The sequence below is a fragment of the Medicago sativa genome, chromosome 3 (assembly GCF_051527215.1).
Source record: "Medicago sativa cultivar Bolivia chromosome 3, Bolivia_mono, whole genome shotgun sequence".
NCBI classification, from domain to species: domain Eukaryota; kingdom Viridiplantae; phylum Streptophyta; class Magnoliopsida; order Fabales; family Fabaceae; genus Medicago; species Medicago sativa.
In genome coordinates this window covers 52,644,469-52,668,812 of record NC_140751.1, presented here as the reverse complement: position 1 = coordinate 52,668,812, position 24,344 = coordinate 52,644,469, and the positions used below count along the sequence as shown (strand labels likewise).

The following is a 24,344-nucleotide window of genomic DNA, read 5'->3' as shown; positions in this document are numbered from 1 at the left end:
GTGTCTTACTCCCTCCGCTCTCAAATATAAGAAAAGATTCCTTTTTTAGGTTCATTGAATAATTAATGTATTTGCTTTACAATGTAGACTAGATACATTAACTACTCAATGAACCTAAAAAAGGAATCTTTTCTTATATTTGAGACCGGAGGGAGTAGATTGTAAATCATGGTTTACAATCTAGACATGGTTAGGCTAGGTCTGCGCTATAAGAATGAATGGAGTGACCGTTTGAAACAAATCCAGTGAGTTGCCTTGCAGAGAAATCTAATGATGGGTGAGTGCAGCATCTAATACGTAGGCTTGCTTCATTTAAAAGCCTAATCATGTAGAAGTTTACATTCCTGTGAATTTGATTCCATTGGGCAATACCTATTATGAGCATGCTTATACCGAGTTGTTCAAGTAAAATGGCATTAGAGGTTAGGGTAAGTTTGTGCTATAAACAAAGATTTCTGCTCTCCCCCTTGCACTTTTCGTTCGCACCAGCTGAAAATACTATAATGCCTTTGCGCTAGTTAATTAGCGCAAATGTAAAATAATGCGCAAGTTAAGTTAAGTTAAGTGACGCGAGTTAAGTGGCGCATAGTGGCTACTTTTTTTAATTTATTTACTATATTCAAATTATTTTATTTACTTTATTCTAAATTATTTGTTCACTTTATTCTAAATTATTTATTTTCTAATTTTTTTTTTTTTGCTAAGCAGGGAACAAGTCAGACATCAGGAGACAACACCGACATCCCAAAGAGGTTAGGACCCCGGGAAGCCTCCGTCCTATGTCTTCCAAACTCTAAATTCAATAAATAAATAATAAACGGGAAAAAGGTATGTACAAAGAGGGGGGGGGGGGGGGGGGGGGCTAGGTCAAAACCCTCAAAAAAGAAAAGAAACAGAACAAAAGAAATAAATGACTAAGGAAATCTATAATTGGGTAGAGCAATTCAGACTCGATAGAAATCCATATGCAACTCAGCTGGGATCTTGTCTAACCAAATAGAATCTTGAACCTAGCAGGAAGATTGCCTAACCAAGGATCCATAATTTTTTGTGCCATCTTTTTAAATACTTCGTCGTCATTGTCTTTAATCAATGAGGTTGTAGTGGCTATCTCTTCTTGCTTTGCATTATTCGTGTTAGTAAGCAAGAATGCCATTCCATTATTATTAGTAGCCAAATAATAATCTAGAGAAAGTATAGAGGCTGTGATGAGAAACACAAACCAGAATCAAGTACTTCCTCAACATTGGCATGTCCATCTTCTCTTTGTGGTTGATTTCAAATGTTTTTTCGTCGGACATTCCAATATAACATAATCATTGGGAAGATGGAGGAGGACCACCCTTTGCACGGGTCTGATAATGCGGCTTGCCAATGACTTGCTTTTTACGAGCTTGCTTCTGCGACTTTGAGAGGACTTGCGTGAAGCCTTAATCAGCCATTCTTTGGTCGTATTCGCGAATTTTGGCCCATAAATCCAGACCATCCTGTATGTTTTTACTGCTGTGTGCTTCAGGATGAACAGAAGGGACCTGAAGCAATGCGTTTACCTCTGCATCATCAGTACAAGTGTTTGCTGCGTGTTGGGTTTGTAGGGCATCCTGTTCAAAGTCTGCAGCTATATATGGTGTCTTGCTCAATTTCATGATCAACCATGTCTACGTTCTCATCAGCCGATATCTCTTCCAGCACATATACTGAAGTGCTAGGCAGCCGGTTTGTGCGAGTTGTAGTAGCTTCTGATTGAACCTCAACGGTGTAATTTTCTTTGACAGTATGCTGAGATTCTGCCATTTGTGTTGTGTCATTTGGCACTGCTTTGTCTTTATTTTGATTTGTCGTTTCATCTGCCATATCCTTCACATCTGTACTTTGATCATACTCTTTAATTTTCTCAGCTGCCCTTTGATCATACTCTTTAATTTTCTGCCATAGGTCAAGGTCTCTTTGAATACGAGGGTTACTATGTGTCATACCCTCCGCACGTACCAAAGAGGGATTGTGCTCCCCATCAATAGCTGCAACATCTTCTTTAACATCATCAACAGACCCTTCAAGTTGAACATTATCTGAACCATCCCCATCAATAGTAACATGCGCCTCTACATTTTCAAGGCTAACATGATGGTTGGGCAAGCTTGCTGCAGGGTTAGTGACTTCTTGAACCTTCTCCTGCGCAAACAAAGAAACAGATGCAACCGGGGGACGAGTGAAAAACTTCTTGAACATCATTACGAATTAAAGTAAGAACAGGTTCAGTAGCCTGAGGCGGTGTGCACTGCGGGACCACATCCTCCACATGTTGCAATGGAATACTAAATGAAGAAGGTGCAGTTTCCTTCACAGTCTCCATTTCTTTCGTCATCTCCAAGGCTGCAAACGTATTGGAAGAGCCAATTACTGAGGGGTTTGTACGCGAAGGAGCCCATTCTTTCCTTTTCACCATAGTCTGAGCCTTCCCTTTATCACTAATTGCAGCAGGCGTAGAAACATCTTTCCGTGGATACAACCATCGACAGTTGTTCACCATATGCCCAAGGTTCTAACAATGAGTGCAATAGTCTGGCATCCATTCGTAAACAACTTCAACAGGAAAGGAGAACCCCTCTCTTTCAACCAAAATTTCGTAATACAGTTTCTTTGAGCAATTCATGTCAACCAAAATTCTGGCATAATGACCATAAAGCTGCTTTGATGTCACATTATCAATCACCAATGGAGTGCCCACCGCATTAGCAATCTCACGAAGAGTCCTATCCATCCAGTACTCTTGCGGTAATTCTATTAAACGAATCCAGACTTGTGCGTGAGTATTCTTCTGTTTGTGCATATTAAAGTCCTTTTCCCATTCGAATAATCGCAATACACCTGGCTTTAAATTTATAGTTCCCTTTGCCCACACGGAGTGCATGTCGGCTTCTAAATTGAAATAGAACTCATAGTATCCTCTCCCTAATGATGTCAGAGACCATGGAACTGCAGTGTTCCATTGTTGAAGAAGTCGTTGTTGGACTTCAGTTGATGAATATGGCTTGTCGCCCTTGTTCAAAATTAGCCTCCCGCGGAGGTTTCTCTTACAATATTCAATTCCTTTTTCATAGATTGCCTGCGAAATTCGAATACTAAGTTGTTCACCTTTAATAGATGGTTGCGGCAATGCTTCATTGATCGTGGGAATCTGGACAGTTGAGGTTAGCGCCTGAGCAAAGGAAGGACACATAATAGAAGCCTGCTGTTGTGATACCTGTCGCAGAACAGGAGTTGCAGCCGGAGAAGCAAGCTTGGCCTGCCAATCAAACGGCATGGCCGCGTCTAGGTGTAGAAGTCGAACCAGAATCAGAAGTTGTTCATTTATTTTCTAAATTATTTGTTCAGTTTATTCTAAATTATTTATTTGCTATATTCTAATTTATTTATGCACTTAAAATAAATTCAAAATTAGAAAATAAATTCGATTTTATTCTAAGTCAATATTTATTCTAATTTATTTATTCATTAAATACAAAATTAGAAAATAAATTCGATTTTATTTATTCAATATTTATTTATATACATAATCATAAACATAAAATAAATGCAAATATAAATACAAATAAAAAACAAAATTAATAAATATAACTCTCGTTTTATTAATATCATTCAAACATTACAATAATTAATACATATATTTTATTTGAATTCACTAATCTACTTATTATCTTTTTACCCTCTTGGGGTAAAAAGTTATTTTTACCCTCTTGGGTATATAGTGATTGCTCTTGGGGGAAATAGTGATCAGTCCTGTTGGGGAAAAAGACATCAAGATCCCTTGAGGTAAATTTAAATTTGGTTCCTTTTATACCGCCAGGATGATTCTTTTTACCCACTGTAAAAAGATTTTGGGAGTAAAAGGAAGCAAACCTAATTTTACCTCAAGGGATGATGTCTTTTTCCCCAACCCGACTGACCACTATTTCCCCCAAGAATCGACCACTATATACGTAAAGGGGTAAAAAGAGCCTAGAGACTATAGAAGCAAAAAAAAAAATAAAGAAGAGAAAGAGGGGGAGAGAGTGGGAGGAGATAATGTGAGATTGTGTGAGGAAATGATGAAGTTTGTGAGGGTATTTATAGGTAGGAATGATAACTTAGTTTGTATCTACCATAAATGTGGTAAAAAAAACGTGTAAAAGTGGTTAAAAACGTGTAAATTGAATGTTGAAAACCTGACCAAAGTGGAAAAAAAAACTTTTGTTCTTCAGTTCTAACCACCAGCCAACTTGCGTGAGTTAACTCACGCAAAGGCTCAGTGGTGCGTGACTTAAGTCACACAGAGATTATAAGGTGTGTGAGTTAAGTCACGCAGCGTGACTTAACTCACGCAAGGGTATATTTGGAAATCATGCTGGGCGCGAGCAAAATGTGATGGTGGAAGAGCAAAAATGATAAACAAATGGCATCTTTGAAATCATCACACTAATTAATAGAAAAGATAGCATTTGAGTCCCTATGAATCCAATCCTTTTCTTGAGCCCACTAAGCATATGATCGAGACGCTATCATATGGTTAGTTACTTCTTCAACAAATACATTTTTCGAGAAAGCGTTGAGCATGTCCTTAATAAATCATCAGTGTCTTTAAAACTTTGACATAAAACACGTTTTACAATTTAAGCTAGTGGTTAGGTTGGATCTACAATAATCATGGCTATATATAATGGCAACCTCTTTCTTGATTAATTTATATAATGACATAATGATGGCTATATTACTTTTTTCAAACTCTTCATAGGTACTCCCTCCGTTTCAAAATGAGTGTCGTTTTAGGTGTTTACACACATATTAAGAAATGCAATGATTAAGAGAAAGAGAATGGTTATTTTACCAAATTATCCTTATTAACTATTGGTTAGTTTTAAAAGTAATATTTTGGAAGTAGTGTGCAGAGTATTAATTGGAGGGTACAATTGAAAAGAAAAAGTTATTATTGCATTGGAAACCGAAAGCGACACTCATTTTGAAACAATTTTTTTTTGCTAAAGCGACACTCATTTTGAAACAGAGGGAGTAATACTTTTTTCAAACTCTTCATGTGCAAATTTAAATGACAAGTGTAGTGCTTTTTATTTTGGGAAACCTATGATTGCAAGTAATAAGATTTTTTATGATGGTCATAATTATAAAATGTACATAATGACACATCATATAAGTAGGATTTCTTAATCCCCGTGCCATTTGAATTTGGTGTATCTCATAGTAAGCCTATGGTTTTAGGTCTCGAACACATCGATTCATAATTACTTAGGCAATAATTACTCGAGCTTTATTGGCATGCAAGTAATAAGATTCTTGCAAGTAATAAGATTTTCTCTAATGGTCATGATTATAAAATCTACATAATGGGACATCATATACACATAATTTCTTGAGCCCCGTACAATATAGATTTGGTGTATCTTTTGTATGAAGTATTGCTCCTCCATTTCTCATGTGAAGTAGTACTCTCACATTGCTAATATATTGCGCTCGCACGGGTGACCGACTAGTTATTATATATAATTGGAGAGTAGTGTGCAAACCCTAATGCTCAACCCTATCAACCAATTTGTCTATTTTACCCTCCTTTTTTGTCACCTCATTCCAATTTCGCCCTCTCAAAAAAAACTCCTCCATCATTAAATTAAATTCTTAAAACTCTCAATTAGCTTTGCATGTCTATCCATATTCCAACCTCTCAATTATTGATTGTATGTTACATTACAACTCCTAAATGCACATAATTATTTTTTATTACTCAACTTCTATAATAAAAATGATATATAAAAAATATATATATCATCTGTATGATGTGCCCCAAAAAAAAAAAAACTAAGCTTGAGTTATAGAAAACTTCTCACCTTTTTTTTTATTCCAATGGTTTCCTTAAACGAGTGAGTTCAATTTTACTCACATAAACTTCTTATTTGTTGACATACCGTTAAATATCTATTACATAAACTTCTTATTTGTTAACATGCTTTAAAAAAACATGTGCTTATTTATCTCTAACATAAACGCATTCAAGTTAATTATTTTTTTCGGTTGCAGAATGTAGTTAGACAGATAGACATTCAATGGTTGGAACAATTAAAATATAGTAAAAATTACTTGATTGCATCAAAGCTTTCCACATATATAATCTCACTCTCAATTGCAAGTGTGCAACATTGATAATTTGTTCTATTTTATGAGTTTTCTTTTCTTCTATGATTTTAGTACCATTGTTAATTCATGAAATATTTTATTTTTACTTAATTTAACTTAATTTAACTTATTTCCTTAACTTAGTACCATTGATATCTAATATTTTTAGATATCATTAAATATTTTAGAGAATTCTTACTCCAAAAAAATAATTAGCCCGTGCGACTTCAAATTTTGTTTATAGAGAAGTTTTTAGGAATTTATAATAACCAATGATCTTAGATATTACATTTGGCTAATGTTTTTATTTAGGGATTTTGGATATGTTTTTCTTCCAATTGTTAATTTACCGTTTTTATTGTTTGTATCTATTTAATGAAATGTTTATTTATTTTAACATATATTAAAACATTAAGACCTGTGTGTCGCACGAATCGACCGTCTAGTAAAACTAGAATAAACACGAATCATTTTATAACAACTTTTAAACAAGGGCAGTCAATTTAGAATAAACACGAGAAAAGATATATGTGCAATCTTTAATTTGGAATAAATCAGAGCATTCAACTATTGATTCTAGATACTTAAGTGGGACTTGCATATATACATTAAACATTTTATAATTTTTAATATTATTATTTAATAAAAAAATTAGTCCATAAACTATTATTTTCACATAATATGATTTTTAAACTATTACAATTAATTCAAAGGTCCATAAATTATACGTTCATTGATCAATTTAGTCTTTCGGTTAGGACCAAATTGTTTCATTAGAGTATAATTTAGAAGACCTTTTAGTTGATTTACATAGTTTAAGAGCCAAATTGATGAGATATTGATAGTTTAAAACTAAATTAATTGTTTATTAATTTAATAAACATCTAATCTCTCCAACTTGATATCTCAAATAATTTTATAAAATGAGTCATATTTTTTTTTAAAATATTATATGAAGAGTCATAAATAATTTTTTATCGTTACTTTTTATCGTCACAAATTATTAAGTTAAATACGTGTTTCACCTAAATATTTTACTCTACATTGGATGTACTTATTTATACTAAATAAGTGAAAGAACAATGACATTTAGTAATAATGATAATAAGTTGAATACAGAATAAGACTAACAAGCTCCACCGGAGGTTGGTGCAATCTATGCAACCCCGGAGTCAATTCTAGACTCCAAGAAGCCAAATAATTTGTTCAAAACATAGTCACATAATTCGTAAATCACTTCGGTATATGGTACGGGTTTGGGTACGTGGTACGAAACCCTCAAAAGAATCCGATACATGGGAGGTATGCATAATCGGTATGTTATTTCAGTTCACGGTACGTTCTATGTGAACAAGGTAGAGCACAACTTGAAACTGAAACTTTATGTCACACATCGGTTATTATGTGAATAAGGTATATAACATTTCCTATAAATATATAAGTGATACGTGACCGATTGGACCGTCTCAAAAACAGGTAACTTGACCCTAACCGCGACCTGTCGGTAGAACCAAAGTTATCAAATAAGGAACTTGACCCTAACCGTGACCTGTCGGTAGAATCAAAGTTTTTAATTAAACAAAGTGCGACCCTAACCGCGACCTACCGGTAGAACCAACACTATAAAAGTTCTTGACCCAAGAACAAAAGAAAAGCTCTCACAATAGAGAAAACTCAAATATATTAATCTTAAAAAAAATGTGTTTTGAGAATTACATGAGCTTTTAATTTATAGCCTAGACTTGGAATACTAAAGATAAATTCCAACTACCATGCATTTACCGAATACATTGATAAATGCATGTTTATTACCTAGAAAATAGGCACTAACATGATTAAAATTTCCACTAGCCATTATAATAACTTAGAGCACTACTTTGAAGCATTGGAGAGGCTAGGAGAATACAAAAGACCATCTAAAAATTCACCCAAAAATAAAAACGAAAATTGCTTATTAAAATGGAGAAAATTGGACTTTTAATGCTTCTTGTCATGTGAATTTTTTATAGGTTTCCTTCCACATGCTTAGAGCACACACATCGGTTGAAAAAATGGGTGGTATCACACTACCCAATGCTACCATGTCATAGTATCATGGATATTTGACAATGAAATTGAGTGGTTAAACTTGCAATGGTAGCAATGCATTGCCACTTTGCTTTTGCTGTAGTTTGTCAGGTTTTAGAATACTTTTGATTTTTTTTCCTTCTTTTAATTACTATTTAAATAAGAAGAGGAGCCAACGGTTATATACATCATTCTTTCTTTTTTTTTTATTCTTTTAATTATGTGCATCATTCTTTTAATTTGAATGGAATGTTTGTGCATCATTCTATTAATGTATTTTCTTTTTTTTAAGGACTTTAATGTATTTTCTTATAACTTATTTGTGTCAAGTAGTACATTATTTAATATAATTTTGTATAATTTTAGTTTAATTTTATTTATTTATTAGATATTTTGATTCATTTTGAGTATAATGTGTGATACATTTTATATTTTTTTCATTATACATTTTATATATTAATGTAAAATATAATTTAAAGTATATTGTTATTGTAAAATAAGTGGGACCCATCTTAAAGTTTTAAAAGAGTGGTATGGATATTTAGAAAATGTAGTTGAGTGGTTTAAATAATTGGGAAGTGTAAAATATTATAAAAGATTAGGTGGGGTCCATTTATACCACAAAATAGAGTATCATGGATGTGTATGCTCTTAGTGAACTCTTAATCTCATCAATAAGTTTCTACTTTCTCATAGGAATTCATTGACAGATCACGTGAGTTACTCCCTATTGAGGAGGGACCGCTAGTGCAGTTTGTTCTCCCTAGAGGTGAGACTATTTAAAGAGTAATATATTTTGACATCCATTTGATGACAATTTTGTTGACAACCTTGTTTTTCTCACTTCTTATTGGTCAAAAACAATGGAGAGAGAAAAAGGAAGAGAGAGGATAACAACATCATGTGAGTATGAGAGAGAAAGTTATCCAAAAGTTATCAAAAAGTGGTTGTCAAAATATCATTTCTCTTATTTAAAGTGCTTCTCCATAGGAAGTTGGGACAACTTTTGGGTTGCACTTGGGTGTTCTCTGTTCCAAAGACAGTTAAAGTTTTTCTTTCACTATACTCCCTCCCTCTGTCTCACAATAATTGTCACTTTAGCATTTTTTTCTTTTTCTCAAAATAATTGTCACTTTACAATATCGATGCAGCATTTATTACTTTTTTTCACTATTATACCCTTATTTATTGAATTTCATCCAACTTAACTACTCCACTAACTACAATTAATAAGGATATTTTAGTAAATGCTACTAATTTTACCATTGAAATCAATACAATTAATCATTTCCTTAATAATCGTGCACAAACCTTAAACGACTAATATTGTGAGACGGATGGAGTAGTAATTAATACACCCTCCGGTCACTAATATAAGCAAAAATCTACTTTTTAGGTTCATTCAATAAATGATGTATGTGGTCTATTAAATATACCATATACATCATTCATTGAATGAACCTAAAAAGTGAAATTTTGCTTATAATATTGACCGGAGGGTGTACCTGGTACCGCGAACCGGTTTGCGCGAACCGGTTCTCGGTTCTCTGCCTAAACCAACGAATTATGTATCTTTGGTTCAAACATTCTGGTTCCGAGACACATGAGACCTTCACAGTCCAATCATGCTTCAACTAGAAATTAATACTCCTGCTATATCAGCATTGTATACTTAGAGCTTGACATTCCTAAAACCTAAATCTCAATCAACTTCAAGGCCATAAATGACACGGCAAAGCTCGGCGACAATGGTAGAGGAGTAACTGATATGAGCACAAAAACCAAAAACTCACTGACCATTTACATCACAAATGATACCCCCGATAACCAGCGTTACTTGGGTTACCTGTAAACGCGCCATCCACGTTCCCCTTGAACCAACCAGTCTCTGGCTTGCACCGTTTTAACTCTATCAATCCTGTTGAGATCACCGTTAATTTGATTTTGTCTAAAAGACTCCTTAACTTAATTAGCTTTCTCTATTACGAACAACTATGAGGCAGCCACTGCTCTTAATAATTGGTATCATGGATTCTATTATTCCTCCAAATGCAAAGCCAATAACAAGGCACAAAGAAAATATTGATCCAACTAACATTTTTCATGTGACCATAGGAGAACTTGATATTAAAATCAATCCAAACTAGAAGATTAAGAGAATAGAGTTTCACCAGCATATTGAAGCTTGTATAGTTTTACTTTTTGTGTTTTTGATGATATTCTTTAGATGTTTGTTCTAGCATATAGTCATTTTAAAGCACATAGCATATATGTCTCGTTGTCCTAGGATTCATTGGTATCGTGTACATTGTTTACATATATGAAACTTAACCAAAATTCACCTTTTTAGTGTCTGAATCGATTCACTAGTGTTTGAATCATATCGTCAGAAGTCAGAAGTCTCTGACTTCTAATGAATCGATTCACAAGTTTTTGAATCGTATCACTGTCGAATCGATTCGATATTATCTGAATCGTATCATGATTTCTCTCTGACTATGTACTAAATTGATTCAAATTAGTCTGAATCGTATCAATCTTCATCCTGGGCTCAGTTGAATCGATTCGAATATACATTGAATCACATCAATCATCATATATTATCTGGCTTGTCTTTTTGCTATCTGAATCGATTCACACATTTAATGAATCGATTCACTATGTTGTTTATGGCCGAAATTTTGCACTTGCCACCCCTTTCTATATAAACTCACTTCCTCATAACTCCCAAATTATTGAAGCATTTGCATCTATTCACTCTAGGTCTCAAAAACTCATTGTTCATACATTCTTCAAGATTAAATACTTTTTCTTAGAATCACTTTGTTCTTTGAGTCATATGACTTGCTAGGGTGCTAATAGGGATTGTAAGTTAGTTTTTTCAAGGAAATTGGTTGGGCTTAATCAAGGTTCTAAAGTGAAGTGAATAATCTGATTCCACCTTCAAAGGTCTTAAGGGTTCTTTCTAGTTGTTCTTGTGTTCAAGGGGATCCATTTGTCGGACTTAGAGAGCTTGAGTGAATAGCTTGAAGGGTTGCACGAGTGATTGAGGATTCGAAGACATCATGAAGCACCAAATTCAAAGGTTATTTGAAGTTTGGGGGAGTGGAGGCATTTTTACCAAGAAGAGTAGACGTAGCTCGAAACGAGGACGAAAGAGCGAACTACTATAAAAATCTCGGTGTCTTTCTCTCTTCCTTATCCTCTTTAATTTTGATAATTGTATACGCTTAAATTGATAGGATAGAAATTGATTTTGATCTAAGTTCTTTTTGGTTAATTGACTTAATTACTTGAATTAGGTTTTCACTATTATACTTGGATCAATTACTTTCAATTCTCAACAATTCATCAATTGCATATACATTGTGTTTTTGATTGTTAGCTTGTTATATTTTCTTATAGGTTTGGTTTTGAAAATTGAAATAAGATTTAGCTTGTGAATCACTCAATTCTCTTGTAAATCTTATTAGTACATAGTCTTAACAATTTGTCATAGTTTGTGATTGTTCAAGCAAGTTTCCAATAAGTCAATATTTCAAAACGCTTTCGCCAAAACTCCGTAAATTTTTCAAATCGCTATTCACCCCCCTCTAATGTGCATCCTTATTGGCCATATAGACCAACACATATCCTTTTTGACTAAGGGAATCCGCAATCTGCTGGCCATGGGACAATCTCTTGAGATGTGCATACAGGATTTGGGGACAGCAGTATAGTTAAAACAATCAGCAGAAGTTACTCCATTTGCTTCTGTTATGGTTAGTTATTGGCTAAGAAATCATAAGATCAACTGTATAGAATACTAATAGCTTGTAAAACTGTTTAAATTAGCACTTGTTAAGAGGAGAACAAATTTGAAGCAATCTTACAATAACTGAAATTTTAAATTTAATTTATGCATCTTTTATATTATGTTCCTCTCAGCTGTGAACACAACATTGGTAAGACAAAATAAAACCTTGATATATATATTGTCACCATATATCGATAGTTAGCTATGTAAGCCGAGAATTGTCTTACAACAAATTATTGAAGTAAAGTTGAGAAACTAGAAGGTAACAATACGACAATAGCATTTGTAGATAACTATAAGAACGCAATCCAGGGCAACGTAAATGACAGATAATTTGTATCAAATAACAAAGCAAGTAGGAGATCACTCTTTAGCATTTCCCTTAATTTATAAGTACATGTGTGTGACACTTTTTGGAAAACTAATTTCTACACTAATAGTATAAAACTATTTTACACTTCTATCTAATAAAATTATGTCAAATAGATATTTTAGAAATTAACCTATAAAGTGGCATCACGATAGGATTTGATTGGTTGTATATGTAAAAAAGTTTTACAATAACAGCGTATATTAATTCCAATTTGATTGGTAGCACAAATGATTAATCAAGCGATGCAACAGACACACTTTCAGATTATCAGCAACCAGAAATTCTTAGTATAGATTATAGAGCACTCACTATAAGTTGAGGCTACACACAATCATGTTAGTATATATGTATAATTTCTTTATTTATCTGAGAGACTTGTGATTTATGCTTTAATAATTGGTTATTACCAAAGAGATCTCGATAAACAGAAAGCCAGAAACATAGAATGAAAGAAAAATAAATAGTAAAACAAACCAATTATAAATGTCTCGGTCTAATAGATTTTTTTGTGCAATCTACGAAGTCAACATCAGCTGAGGGAGAATTTTGACGCAAGAAGTCCACTATCCCATCAGGTACCGTTGGAGACGGTTCCGATCCTAATTCATATGCTTTTTTTAACCTGGCAGCTTCTTTCTTTGTTTTCACTGTCTGTAACTTAACCTTGCATAGTGTCAAGCGAAATCCATACAGAATTTCGTCAACTTTCACTATCAATGACTTCAAGTTTCCCAAGGAAGGGAGTTTAAAATATAACAGACCAGGAACTAAGTTAAGAACCTAAGCAATGAGGGGCACAAGCGAATTAGTCTAATTAAGTCAAATATTTTATGAAGTTTTAGAACAAAAAAAAATGCATCTTAAGAAAGTAAAAATAGCCTCAAAACATGTTATAGGTTAAAGTACCTGAAGAGTCGTTGCAGTGACGGTCAATGATTTTATATCAGCAAACTCTATGAGCCAGCTTAATAGAAAAAAAGGAGGCGAATCGCGATGAAATGAATCTACTTCTGCATGAATATCTACATGTTTAAGAGAAGAAATATCGCTCCCAGAGATTTTCTGATGAGGAGTACCATGAAAAGTAAAAGCACAAAGACTTGGAGTATGTAGATCAATTTCGTAATAGGTGTTTTTGTTATGACACTGATACAATGTTAAATTGACAAGTGTCGCACTTGATATGCGGAGAGTTTGTCCACCCCTCACAGTACAATTGGTAATGAATAAACTATTCAACCTGATAAAGGCCGAGAATGGCTCGGCATAGTCATTATCACGAACACAAAATGTGAAAAATTGTAGATGCAAGCTAGTTAATGCCGGCAAATCAAGAGATTCTGGAAACAGATTTTCATGATTTGAATGCATAGAAAGCTTAAGATATGTTAATGCCGGCAAACTGAGACAGTTTGGAAACTGTGTTTTACTCTCTGCGTCAGAGTAAACAGAAAGCTTAAGATGTGTTAAACTCTGAAACGAATATAAGCTAGTCGGAATTAATGCAATGTCACCAGTGACATCAAGTCGTAAGCGCTGGACATTGTGTGAAATAGCGTAATTCACAATACTTTTAAGTATGTCAGGCTCTAAGCGACCAAGACGATACTTAAAATCAAAATCAAGAGCGTGTAATGAGATAGAGGTATCGCGAAGAGATAAAATCTTAGACACAAATTTGGTGAATATCTTGTATGTTCTAAAGTCTGTACAATGTAATCTAAGAGCTGGTAGACGTTTCCAGAGATCGCTATATCTTTTGGATAAAACGCAAGTTTGAACGGCGTGTTGGGCATTTAAAAAGGAGAGGGTATGAAGGATAACGCTTTCGGGTAAGTCACTGAGTCTGTCTTCATTTTCACACCCGCTGCTGAGCGTAACTTTCTTCATTGGCAGCGGCAAAATTGTTATCTCATCCGCTGCTGAATTAGACATTCGAGTTTATTTATACCTAATAATCAAAAAACTGTTGAAACAAAAAGGGATTATTTTGTGCAAAAGAAGTAATTGAAAAATTCTAAGTAGTTTTAGAACAAAGAAAAATAATAGTAGAAATAAGAAATACCTTGGAGTTGTGATTGAAGTAAGAGTGGAATGAATAAATGAATGAATAAATCTGCAACGATGTGAGTAGTTTTCTAGGGTTTGAGCGGAAGGATCCAACAGAAAATGCCGTGATGTAGTGATGGACAAATAAAACTAGATTACATATAACTAGGTTACATATAAGCTCTATTTATAGAAAAATACAATGACTTGGGGAGCAAGCAAACACAATATGGACCAATAATATAACAGTATCACCCAATAACCCAATTTTCTATATGGACATCCATTTATAATATTCATAACACTCCCCTTTGGATGTATATTGAGGATATGCCTCATTAAAACCTTACTATAGAAAAACCCGGTGGGAAAAAATTCTAGTGAAGGAAAAAGAGTACAACATCCTTTTGTGTGATAATCTGCCTCGTTAAAAACCGTACCAAGAAAACCCAAAGGGATAAAACCCTGGTTAAGGGAAAAAGAGGGTAGAACATATTTTTGTCTCCCCCTCATAAAGATGATTATATATGAGACGAAGAGATTCAAATATATTTTATATTAGTTACTCAAAATCTTTATTTTGCGGTGACTATGTAGAAAGATATGATCTATCTTCATACTCTTCTCCAAATTAGCAGGTATTGAGATATCTTCATATTGAGTTGTTGAAAGAACATCCTTTTAAAATTAGAAAACCGCAAGTATGTGTAAAATCATAATCCTTAATAAAGAGCATTCTCCACTTCCTTGATGTAGTGCTAACATTTTCAAATGATCGGATGATATTGTTGTTTTTCTAAGATACAAATTGTTTGTTTGACTTTGCTGCAATATCTGTGTTTACTAATTTTGACAAAAATAAAATACCATAATATGTATAATAAGCAAAATACATTAGTGTCCACACCTGGCCAATTCAAGTTGTTCAAAAAATTTCTGAGGACATGATCTTTACTCACATCAAGTGACATCACAATCATTCTATCACATAATCAACTAGATTTGTCCATATTGACCTTTATAACAAATTTTAGAATCTCTTCAGGAGTTCTAATAATATTTATAAGATTATCACAAAATCGATTATAAGAAATTCATTTTCAATCCTTAAAATAGACAAATGATGTCATCTCTTCAATAGTTTTGATTGTATGTCTTATGCAAATGAAATCATTCGAGTTTCATATAATCATCACTATTAAGTGAACCATACAAATAAAGTGTAACACATTTTTCATATAATTTGGACCTTTCATGTGCTACTAAACTTAATCAAATATGAAAAAGTTCTTGAATTCACTTCAGGTGAATATGTCTCTAAACAATATATGTTTCTTAAAAATAAATGGTAGATATTTACCAATTCACTTTAGGTGAACATATCAAACTCTATATATATGTATTTTATCATACTAATTCCCTTTTCGCCCGAAAATCATATATATCCATTTAACTTCACACCTTCAAGTATGCGAACTATAAGTCCAAACAAATTATGCTTTATGAAGCGAGTTTGATTTCATTGGAATTGTCTCTTTCCATTTGTAGATATTTTCATTATCTATAATCTTTAATAGACGTTAACTCATGATCTTCATTATTACTTATCACATATAGCGCTATATAACATGCAAAAACACGTCAACGTTGACTTCATTTCGTCCATCTCATTCCATTGATATCTTTTATTCATATTTATCAATATTTCATAAGTTTCAGGTACCTGATAAGTTCTTATGGAACTGAAAAATAAATTATGTTAGAAAACTCTTTTAGAGTTTCTATATCCTCGTTTGGGTTATCTATCATTTAAGCTCATTTTCTTGTTCTAGGATTTTTTTATTTTTTTTTTTATATATTTGGAACCAAATTGTCAACCATGCTTCAGGCACGGTTGAGATTCATTTGCAATATTAGATTATCCTACATGGATATCTTTTTCATTTGGAGCATTAACAGCTGATATTCAATTTGTTTAACTTTGCAAATAAGTTATATTTTGAGGATCAAGATGAGACAATAATATTTTCTTTAAAATAATTTATTTGTACTCTAGGTTCACAATTTTTAGCTGTTTATTATCTCCCCTTAATATTGAGAAAACTAATCCATCAATTGATAATTAGCCTACTAAGCCATGAACAAATTGGCACAAGATTTATCTTAGTGCGATATAGTGGAACAATTATGACATACACAACACATCTAAAAATTCACTTAGATGGAAAATATTAGGTTGTTAAGCAAAAACCAATGATAAATTTAGGGGAGGACTTACATATAGTAATGTGTTGGCTTGATGCATATCAATATCTCAATATACAAGATTATTGATTCCCAAAATTGAGTTTATAAGGCATGATCTCATAACCATAGTAGAGTTTATAATGTATGGTCTGATAAGTATCAATCATACAATTAACTTTAGACATCTAAAGAATGGATCTTCAAGTCCATTTTTATGAGCATATGCTACAAGTTGTTCAATATCAATTTCAATTGACAAATGATATTTATCAAATGATTTCAAAAAATTTCAGAAAATAAACTCTTAGTTAAATTTGTTGACATAATAATATCACAAACTTCTGGTTGTGAATATACATGTGATTATTTAGTTGAAGCATCGATTCAAATCATACAATATCCAAGCGATTCACATGATCAGTGTATTAATTTAAATATCACCTTATATAAGTGAGAGACACATTCTTTTAAATTGTCAACTTTCTCTGGGAACTATTAACACACAATAGTTACTAGATTGAAGAATCTTCTGGCTCTTCAATATATATCCTTTTTTTTCAAATAGTTTATGCATCATAATAGATCCGGGATAACGTAACAGGTCTTGCCAACGATTTGTAAACTTCTGGTTTACAATAATATGTGCTTCAATTGCAGAAATAATATAATATGTAAACTTCGGGTTTACAATAATATGCGCTTCCATTGCACTAATATAAATGCAGTATAAATTAGAGATAAAAATAAAAAAATTCACTACACTTATTTTCTTGAGAGTATATCTCGTAATATAGAGATATTTAACAATTTAGATGGATATTTTAAATCTCAATAAAAATTTATGAGAATGTAATTTCATTATGTAACTTTGTTCCTCCATGTAACAATAAATTAGCTATTCAGGAACCTTCAATAATTTATTTATTTTAAAGTGCAATGCTAACATTGATTCCTTGCATTATAAATTTATGAAAAATACTCTTGGTTCCTCCAAAATGCATGATTGAAACCATATTATTGTAGAAAAATTAGTAACAATAAATTTCAAATATCATAATCTTGCTATAAACAAAATATTCAATTTCAAATGAAATAAACTTTTTTTGGTTACAAAGCTAATCAAGCAAAAGAAAGAAAAACGCAAAGAAAAGGAAAAGAAAGAGCAACTATGCCCTTGGGAAAAAGACTCCTGAAGCGTCACTGCTTAATAACCTAAGGAGGTCTGATGGAGGAGTAGGATGAATAATTATGTCAACATCCGAAGCCGCCCCTAATTTGGCCAAGAAATCCGCACATTGGTTGCCTTCTCTAAGAGTATACTGAAGAGAGAAATTACCGGTGGTCAAAAGGTCCTTAGTGTCCTGAACTAGAATAACATAAACATGATAGCACTGAGTGTCCCCCTGTATGAGATTGATGGAAAGGAGAGAATCCGAGTAACAAACCAAATCACTGATGCCCATGTTCCTTGCCAACCTAAGACCGTGATAGATTGTTGTTAACTCAGCCAATAGAATATCATCAGAATAAGTGATCGAACCTGACAAGGCAGAGAGGAAGAAATCAGAACTGTTGCGGAAAATGCCACCAAAACCGATACGAATAGGAGTCCCATTGCAACTTCCTTCTACATTCAGAATGGTACACATATAATTGCCACAATTCCACTTAACAAAACGCTCAGGAAAGACAATTGAATCTTCTTGATTTAAGGAAGAAATGATAGTGTCAGCAGAGTTGTTGATGCTATTGATAAAACGAGTTTGGGACCAAACTTCGTTGTTGAGGCACATTAAATTTTGATGCCTCCAAATCCACCAAAGACTAGATAGAAATAAAGAAGGTCGAGCCCCATTAGTGTTAGAACGGATCCAATCTCTTGCGCAAATAGAAGAGAAAAAATCATGATTAAAAAATCCAGCTTTGTGCCAAATGGTTTTTGAGTGAATACAATCTCGGACACAATGGAGGAAGGTTTCTTCATGATTACCACAACGGGAGCAAATGGCTAATTGCGCTATATTGCAGTGATGAAGCAAGGAGAGGGTTGGAACGACCTCATGACAAGCTAACCAAACCAGAAATTTATATTTTTTCGGGACTTTCATTTTCCATATCCAAGACCAAGAAAACTGGTTAATGGCGGAAGCTTGAGATTCGGAGAGGGAGAGGAGCCAAGAGTATCCACTTTTCGCAGTATAAACCCCATTTTTGTTGTGTGACTAAATGAATACATCTTCAACAGAGGCAATAAAAATAATGTGAGTGTTGTTGATGTAATTTTCAATTGCGGGAGGACGATTGGTGTATACATCTTGAGTGTATAATCCATTGTTGGAAAACACGTCTTTAAATGAAAGATGGAGATCATGAATATCAATAATAGGAGCAAGATTACCAAGGAAACCATAAGGACTCCAGTTGCTGAACCAGAATGAGGAGGATCCCGAGTCCACCCTCCCAGAGTAACCGTATTTTAAGATGTTTTTAGCACGGATAATGGAAGACCAAGAGGGAGAGCAGTTGGCTTGAGCATTAGCATGAAGAATGTTTGGACCACCTGTATATTTATTGGAAAGGAGGTTCACCAAAAGCTTATTTTTTGATTGGACCATATCCCAAACAAGTTTTCCAAGAAGACATGTATTGGCTTCCCTAGCTGCTCTAATATTCAAACCACCAAGATGCTTTGGCTTAGTAATCTTCTTCCAATTTACCAAGTGGACTCCTTTATTGTTCAAACCTCTCCAAACAAAATTCCGGGTTGTTTGATCAATGCTATCACAAATGTTTTGAGGAAGTCAATTAATCTGCATGTAATAAGATGTGATGGAAGATAAAACTGAAGTAGCTAGAGCCATTCTACCTGTCCTGTTGAGGAGTTTATTCTTCCAAGATGCTAGCCTAGTTTGCACTTTTTTCAATAATGAAGTTGAAGTCGCTTCTCTTAGGCCGCCCTTTAAGGATAGGGAATCCCAAATATTTGTCAAGGGATGTTGTGCTACGGATACATGAAATGGAAATGATGTTGTTTATTTTCCCTTGAGGAGTACCTAAAGAATAAAAAGCTCTAGACTTGGAAAGATTAATCTTCAATCCTGAAGCATGGCTGATCCTATCAAATAAATCAGTGACGAGTCTGAGTTGAGAATTTCTAGCTTTGATGAAGAGGAGAACATCATCCACAAAAAGAAGATGGGATATTTGAGGACCTCCATTTGAAATGTGTATATGCTCCCAGTTTCCTTGGTGGACTGCATTTGATGGATGCAGAGAGTTTTTCCATGCAAAGAATAAAAAGGTAAGGAGAGAGCGGATCACCTTGTCTCAGACCATGGGACGGCTTAAAAGGAGGCATTTTGTTCCCATTCCATAAAATAGAAAAGGTGGATGGGGAAACACAATGCATGATGAGGTTGATGGTGATGTCAGGGAAGCTGAAATCATGTAGGCAATTTTGGAGAAAATCCCAGTTAACATTGTCAAAAGCTTTCTCCAGATCAAGTTTGAAAGCCACATATCCTTTCTTCTTTTTAGATTTTCTCATGAAATGAACAATTTCCTGCAAAACAATTGAATTGTCAGTTGTTCCCCTACCAGGCAGAAAACTGCTTTGATAGGGGCCAATAATATTATTAAGAATTGGTCTAAGCCGATGAACCAAGACTTTGTGATGATCTTGTAGACAATATTGCAAAGACTGATGGGCCTGAACTCTTTGAAGGTATTGGGATAGTCACTTTTAGGGATAAATGCAACGAGAGTGTCTGAAATCTCCAGATCAAAATGACCAGTGCGGAAGGCTGATTTGACTAAATGAAATATGTCATCTCCAACAATATGCCAATATTATTTGAAGAAAATGCATTGGAAACCGTCAGGGCCAGGGGCTTTGTAAGGTTCCATGAAATTGAGAGCAACATAAACTTCACTTTTGGTAATCGGGTTGGTGAGTGATTGTTTACCTACGTCATAATAGTTGGGTGGTTACCTTCATTGAAGATGCGGTTTTGGTGAGGTTGGGTACTAGTAAACAAATTTTTGAATAAGGTTTGGGCTTTTTCTTGTAAGATGTTGCTATCTGATGTCCAGATTCCATTAGGAAATTGAAGCCTGTGAATCCTATTTCTCTTTCTTCTTATGATGGTTTGAGCATGGAAAAAAGAGTTATTTTTATCACCAAACTTCACCCATTTTTCTCTTGATTTTTGATACCAAAGCATTTCCTCTTGAAAAAGAATATGGTTGTATTCATTTTGTAATTCTTTTTCAAGGAGAGTGTGTCTAAGGGAATCAACTCTCTCAAGATAACTTTGAATCCCCTTGAGTCTGCTTTCCATATGTTTCTTGCGTTTGAAAATGTTACCAAAGACTTCATGGTTAAAGATAATGGAGTTTTCCTTAACATTTTTTAAGGCGGTTATAGTGTTGTGATTGGAAGAGTTCCGAGATTGACTGAACCGTCATAATATTCCTAAAGGCTTAGAAGCCCTTCAGAAAGGCTCTAAGACCTCCAGAAAGGCTCTAAAGACCTCTAGAAGGGCTCGGGCGCCCTCCAGAAGGGCTCCCGAGCCTATGGCGCGCTCATCTTAAGGCACCGCCCTTCTAAGCTTCTAGAAACCTCTAGAAACCGCCTCAAATACACAAATACCCCTGTTGCTTGGGAACCAAGCAACCAAAGCCCAAGCCCATAGCAGGCTATAAATACTACTCTTGAGAGCATTCTCAAGGCATCTAATCATCAGTCTAAACCCTAGCATACGATTCTTAACCCTAGAATCCCTTACCGTACTTTTTGCAAGTACAGTTGGCGCCGTCTGTGGGAAAAGGTAAAACTAACCTTGACCACGTTTCTGAATCGTACATCGCGATTTGGAAATCCTAAAACCCTAATTTTGAATTAAGCTCCTAGATCGCATCTCTCATCGCGATCTAGGAACCCAACCTTGCCATCTCTCCGATCAGTTATTGTTCCTTCACCGCCATAGGTTTCACCACGCCGTTCCTGCAAAAATTGTGTGGTCCGGTCTGTATGTCGTTTGTTCTATAGCAAGTTAGCCGAAGGATATAAAAATAATCTGGAAATTGTGAATCATGTTCGACAGTATTCGAATCTGGCGAGAAGGTTTGTAGATTCTTTCAAACGAAGGATAATACACGCCAACAGGTTTCATCCAATTAACTAATCGTTCATCGAATCTTATTTTTCTATCTTCGTATTAATTTTATTCTGTACCACTGTTTTTAATGTGCACATCGCTTTGGTTTTGAAGTCAGCGCAACATGAACCAAATTAGTCTATGATCTCATACGTTTTATTAATCTGTGTTGAATTTTATTAATAATGAAACATACTGTGGCAAGCTATTATTAGATTATAAGTGGTTATTGTGAACTGTCGTCACTTTGATCACTTTCTGCCGAGGAATAATCAAATAGACCTACTAACTATTATTGTTTTTACCAATTGAAGTCCATTAATTTGTCAATGTGGTTCTAATATACCCAATTTCGTTTGAATAATTTTATGAGATGCATATTCTACCATGTTGTAATTCTTGTAATTTAATTGCTACTAGTTCTCCATACAGATAGTTTTTGGCGACCTGTAAAATGAATAAATAATGTTAAAGCACATAGTATTGGTATGTCTCATAATTAAAGTATATCCCATGTTCTTTTATCTTTCTTAAATTCATGTTGTACTTGTATTCAAATTCCTAATGGAGACGTAGTCGGTACGTTTTCGTTTCTTTACTTGAAGAAGGATGAGTTATTTTATGCCTGCATGTTGTAGCATCATAATGATGGTTAATTCCTTTTGATTATGCTACTAATTAAATTCCTCTTACTAGTTATATTCCACTTGTATTACTATTCATATTGGCTTGTTTAGACAATAATGGAGAAATCAAGACGCTAAAGCATATGGTATTTGGTAGTTCGGCCGTCATAATCCTTCGCCTAAAAGCAGCACAATTTCTGGCGGCCATTTGTCTTTTATAAGGTCCAAGAGAGAAGCAATTAGAATACATATCCCTACTTACCATAACAGAGCTGCACAAAACGCCGCTGGACCTAGCGGCGATCTCTAAAAGACGTTGACTGGGGAAGATCAAACCAACATCAGGCCTCAAAATCTAGACGACGAGATACTCTTTCTCGAAGCGATTCTTCCATCCTCAAGCAATTCTCTTTCGAAGAAATATCAGGAATTCAACATAACAAGGTTGGGCGAGGACGTCAACGAAAGTGGCAGGTTGGATGAGCGGTTGGCTTGGTGAAGTAGCACTCATCCACATCAACATCAGTTTATAAATTGCAATAAAATTGGTTGGTGAATTAGCTCCAGCGGTGCGATAACATGGCGAGTTCTACAAAAACAGCTCCCTTGAAGCCATCTCGTATTAGGTACTATTGTTCCATTAAATTTCGTTGAGCACTACCTTTGCCAAGGTACTTCCTCTCTTTCTCTATCTTTATCGGTGATTTAAGGCCAAGATAGCACTTATTCAATTAGTTTCAAATTAACCATGTTCCCACTGTTACTGATTTTGGAGGCACGGTTCTACTTCTGCTATATGATAAAGGAAGCTTAGTTGTATTAAATTCGGTATTTCTACTAAAAGGTTTAGGAAGAGACTTTTTGTTGAAGTAAAGACATAGAAAATAATGGAGTGAGCGAGTTAGTTCGGATTTAATAGGAGAATGATAAGTTAATAGGCGAGGTATTCAATTAGAAGAGTGGAGAGGAAAAGGAAGAGGAGTACAAAGCATAGGCGAGCTAAATAAGAGCTAAATAAAAGAAGACAAAGAACAGTTAGTTCCCATTAAATATAATTGCATATGATTAAAGACTCCTTTATTCATGATACTAATTACTTTGGAAACGTGGAAGAATTGTTATGTTTCAGATAAATCAAGGATGGGATACTAACGAGCCCGCCAAGGGCTAGATGAACGAAATGGGATAACTCGCCAGACAACACGCCATAATTAAAAGAGCATGGAAGCAACAGTCCCGCCATTGAAAACACAAAGATGAAACGCGGAATTATATCCTAGAACAAGTTTTTCGACCTTTGAATTTTGTTTCGCAGGTTTTCTAGTGAGACACCTTAATCTCTACAAATACTTTGCCATTTCAGTTTGTTATTTTGTCTAGGTGCTACTACTACAATATCTGCGGAGATCTACAAATCGACTATGCGCCCAAAACGCCAACCCTGAAAGGGCTCTGGCGGGGTTCGACTGAAAAATACATCAACCCTGTAAGGGCTCTGATGCTCGCCCAAAACGTCAACCCTGAAAGGGCTCTGGCGGGGTTCGACTTAAAGTTCCGTCAACCCTGGAAGGGCTCTGACGTAGATAATTAACTCCAACCCTGTAAGGGCTCTGGTGCTCGCCCAAAACGCCAACCCTGTAAGGGCTCTGGCGGGGTTCGACTGAAAGCTCCGTCAACCCTGGAAGGGCTCTGACGTAGATAATTAACTCCAACCCTGTAAGGGCTCTGGTGCTCGCCCAAAACGCCAACTCTGAAAGGGCTCTGGCGGGGTTCGACAGATTGGAGTCTCAGAACTCGAAAGACTTAAGTAAATCATCCATGACGTCCATCATCGAAACAATTGAACTAAAAAAGACTTCGGTGAA

General features: G+C 34.6%; 1 protein-coding gene and 1 pseudogene across 1 annotated transcript; both read right to left on the bottom strand.

The window, feature by feature from the left end:
• Window positions 1-1,605: 1,605 nt before the first annotated feature.
• Window positions 1,606-3,304, bottom strand: LOC146938243 (uncharacterized; annotated as a pseudogene).
• A 9,438-nt stretch (window positions 3,305-12,742) lies between these two features.
• On the bottom strand, window positions 12,743-14,582 carry LOC146938242 (putative F-box/FBD/LRR-repeat protein At1g78760). Its single transcript, XM_085757829.1, has 3 exons — window positions 14,464-14,582; window positions 13,305-14,349; window positions 12,743-13,178 (listed from the first exon to the last, which is right to left on the bottom strand). Exons 2-3 carry the CDS (start codon window positions 14,331-14,333, stop codon window positions 12,876-12,878), a joined length of 1,332 nt encoding a protein of 443 aa, XP_085613955.1. The 5' UTR covers window positions 14,334-14,349; window positions 14,464-14,582; the 3' UTR covers window positions 12,743-12,875.
• Between the last annotated feature and the right edge of the window lie 9,762 nt (window positions 14,583-24,344).